Raw genomic sequence first — 4,097 nt, forward strand, 5'->3', positions numbered from 1 at the left:
AAAGTCATAAGTTCTACCTCATTCATCTGAGGGTGGCCTAGGATTTCCTTGTGGGAGAATTAGTCACTTCTTTTCAAGAAAAACTCCCAGTTCATTTATATGAATGAATGAATCCTTGTAGCAGACCCTAACCATCATGGTTTGCTTTCACATCTTTTTCTTACTACAACATTGAACTAGAATTTCTGGGATTTGTGGGGAACCTGTTTTACCAAACGTCTCCACAATCCAATTTCACCTTTAATGTTTTAGCTGCCTTAAGCTTATTTTGATGTGTTGCACGTTTTACTTTGCATGGCCAGTCTTCAGAGAAGTCATTGCTTTTCTTAGTGCTCCTTTCACCTCCTTGTTTCTAATGGTATAAATAAAGGGATTCAGAAGGGGTGTGAGGATAGTATTTAGCACAGACACAACCTTATTAATCTTAAAGGAGGAGTGTGCCGTGGGTCTAAGGTACATGAATAAAACAGCTCCATACAGCAGGGAGACAACCGTCAGGTGAGAGGCACAGGTAGAGAAAGCCTTTTGGCGGCCAGTGGCTGAAGGAATCCGAAGGATGGTGGACAAGATGTAGATATAAGAAATCATAGTAAAGAGGAGTGATCCTGGGATCACAAGAACGGTTGCCAGGACACCCAGGAGTTCCAAAATGCTGGTGTCTGCACAGGCTGCTTTCAAGATGGGACCAACATCACAGTAGAAATGATTGATAACATTGTTGCCACAGAATGGCAACTGGATGAGCAGCATCGTCTGACAAAAGACGATGGTGAAGCCCACCAGCCAGGAGCTGAGGGCCAGCTGTAGGCAGAGGTTACTGGTCATGATGGTAGGGTAGCGAAGGGGCTTGCAGATGGCCAGGTAACGGTCAAAAGACATGACAGTGAGGATCAAGAACTCGGTGGTGCCCAGGAAGAAGTGGAAGAAGGCCTGCAGTAGGCAGCAGGGAATGCAGATGACAGTTCTTACTACCACAAAGGTTTCTAGCAATTTGGGGATGACTGTGGTGGTGTACCAGATCTCTAGGAAGGACAAGTTACAAAGGAAGAAGTACATTGGAGATTGTAGCCTGGGCTCAGCCCAGACAATGGCAATAATGAGCCCATTGCCTGCAAGGGTTAATATGTAGATGAGAAAGATCATTATGAAGACAGGGGTTTGCAGTCCTTGGATACCAGGAAAGCCTAGGAGGATGAACTCTGTGATTGCCGTGCCATTTCTCATGTCCCTTGATACCCTAGAAAGATAGGCAAGGAAGTAGTTCCTTAGAATCTTTTTTTTTTTTTTTTTTTTGAGACAGTCTCACTCTCTTGCCCTGGCTAGAGTGCTGTGGAGTCAACCTAGCTCACAGCAACCTCAAACTCCTAGGCTCAAGCAATCCTACTGCCTCAGCCTCCCAAGTAGCTGGGACTACAGGCATGCACCACCATGCCTGGCTAATTTTTTGTATGTATATTTAGTTGTCTAGCTAATTTATTTTTATTTTTAGTAGAGATGGGATCTCGCTCTTGCTCAGGCTGGTCTCTAACTCCTGAACTCAAACAATCCACCTGCCTTGCCCTCCCAGAGTGCTAGGATTACAGGCGTGAGCCACCACACCCGGCAGAGAATCTTAAAGTATATTTGAATATAGTTGGAATTTTAAAAAAGGAGGATTCTGACTATGTGAGGTCCTTCAGTACAGGACTGTCTCAGGCACCTCTCCCCCACATACAAATGCACACCGACCACCGCTTCCTTACTGAGGACTTGGTTGCTTCTTTCCCAGCAAAACCAGCTTTTAATGGACTTCAAAGGTATTAAGTACACATGACAAATGAAAAGGTGTTTTTTCACCCTTATACAGCTATGAGTATAATCATAGTAAATGTGATGGCTTACCTGTCAATAATATATATGATTATTTAAAATTCATAGTGTATACAATGAAATGTATACATAAATATAGCTGTGAGTTCCTAAGAAATGAATCCCCACTCTCAGATTCTGAAAAAGAATTCTTGACTATATCACAGAACTGATGTTTAAGGAATTATGTTTAAGGAAGCTGTGTGTGTGTGTGTGTGTGTGTGTGTGTGTGTGTGTGTGTGTAGTAGCAGTAGTAGTAAAATAACTAAAAATCATTGCCATTTTGTTAGTGGTGAGATACAACTAGATAATAGAAAAGACAAGCCAGACTCATTTTTTAAAGGAGTCTAAACTGATATTTAAAACTATGTGAACAAAACTGTTTAGGAACTATGAAAATATACTAAACTTAAATTCAGAATTCTAGGAGCAGCTCAATCAGAGCCTAATAAATATATATTGGATAAAGATCTGTAGATACTAGCCTAAAAAGTAAAAAGGTTAGTAAATGATAAGGATGACAAACTGGAAATCCTGGAAAGCACATTCCTATCAAAGCCTTCCTTTGTGACTAAATATCTTTTTGTACAAAATAAAGCATTCCCATTCACATATGCAAATCCACAGGCAGAGAACTTTCTTTATGTTCTACTGAAACTCACTGGAAAATGGTAAAACTACTTCCTTTCTTAGTGAGGCTATTCTTTCTTATGGTTTTCCTTTAAAATGGGTAAATTACTGTGAAATGAATTGCACCATTTTCAAAGTACATAGGAAATTTAGCATAAAAAAGGCAGCTTACAGTTCATTGATAGGTTGTTTCATTCTCCCCCATGTGAGAGAATTCTAATTTTCTGAGAGCTTAGGGAAGAAAAATACTTCCATTTCCTCCCACCTCATTTCTAGACCAGGAGAGGATTATTCTTTGTCTATAATGTCACAAGCTCCAGTGCTTTTCCGTGAAATAAGAGGCAAAGAAGTATTTGAATTTGTATTTATGGCCGGTATAACTGGCCTTGAACCTTGTCCCTCTATATAGAGTAGATATAGAATTATCTTTATTTCCCGTGCGGAGAAGAGTGGTAGTGGTAGTCTTTCCAGCCCAATATAAAATTTCCAAGGACTGAAAATTTCAGTTTGGAAAATTAGACCTCTGAATTCCACAAACATTTGTTGAGAGCTGATTACGTTTCAAGTCTTGCTAGGTGATTAAGGAGCTTATCATTTAGATAGGGAGAGAGCATATATTAATATAATAATTACAACATGACACAGTGAATAAAAGTGTGGAATTGTGCCCAGATTATTTCGGCAACACTCAGAAGGAACCCTTAGCTAGCCTGACCAGGGGTTAAAGGAGGTTTTCCAGAGAAAGACAGGCATAAACTGAGTGAGTCCTAGAGTTCGATAGGAAAAAGAGAGTGGGGTAGGGAGCAGAAATGCATTCCAGACAAGGACTCAATATTTGTGAAATAGAACCAGAGCAAGGAATCCCCCTTGAGCAGGAGCTGGGGATCAGGCTTGTTCTGGCACTTCTGATAAATTAACAGATGGGACAGTTTACATGATGGATTCATGAGTTTTTTTTACGGGGGAAGATCTTGAGCCAGGGAGTTTGCAAATGGGTGTACATGTGTGTCTGTGTGAAGTAATGGTGTGAGCCTTGCTACCTAACACACATACATGTGGGAGCCAAGCTTTATGGAGGACGGGGCTACAGGTAGTACCTGAATGAGCTCTTTTGAGATCCTGGTCACAGACAGCGCATATGGGAGGAGAGACATATTCTCTCTACTTTTGTAAGGAATGGCTTAGTTGAGCACCATGAGGTCCCAGGAGTAGCAGCAGTGGTGGCAGCAGAAATGATCAGAAGTGGCAGGAACCAGAGGCAGCTGTCCTGACCACTGCATGGACTGTGTGGTGTGCGCATATGAAGTTGTGTGAGATTTTTGTGAGATTTTGAGGGAGGTTGGATGTCTTGAGTTAGGAGTAAAAGCAATATTCAGAGAAATACAGGAAAACAACCTTAGGACACTGAAGCTATAGAATTAAGGTACTGGATTAAACATTGCAATCTATAGGCTTATTAAAATTTAATCCTATGCTCTGGATTCTTCTTTTCCTTTGGAAAGTCATAATGTATCGGGTCTAATGATGCTCCTCCTTATTTCTCTATATCCATTGGTCACCTAGTCCTGCTTACTTTGCCTCCTTATTCACTCTTTACTCTGTCCCCTTCTCTCCATCTT

General features: G+C 41.1%; 1 protein-coding gene across 1 annotated transcript; it reads right to left on the minus strand.

The window, feature by feature from the left end:
- Positions 1 to 285: 285 nt before the first annotated feature.
- Positions 286 to 1,224, minus strand: OR6X1 (olfactory receptor family 6 subfamily X member 1). The gene has a single exon (XM_012789839.3). It carries the CDS (start codon positions 1,222 to 1,224, stop codon positions 286 to 288), a length of 939 nt encoding a protein of 312 aa, XP_012645293.1.
- Positions 1,225 to 4,097: the final 2,873 nt, after the last annotated feature.

The sequence above is a fragment of the Microcebus murinus genome, chromosome 4 (assembly GCF_040939455.1).
Source record: "Microcebus murinus isolate Inina chromosome 4, M.murinus_Inina_mat1.0, whole genome shotgun sequence".
Classification (NCBI taxonomy): domain Eukaryota; kingdom Metazoa; phylum Chordata; class Mammalia; order Primates; family Cheirogaleidae; genus Microcebus; species Microcebus murinus.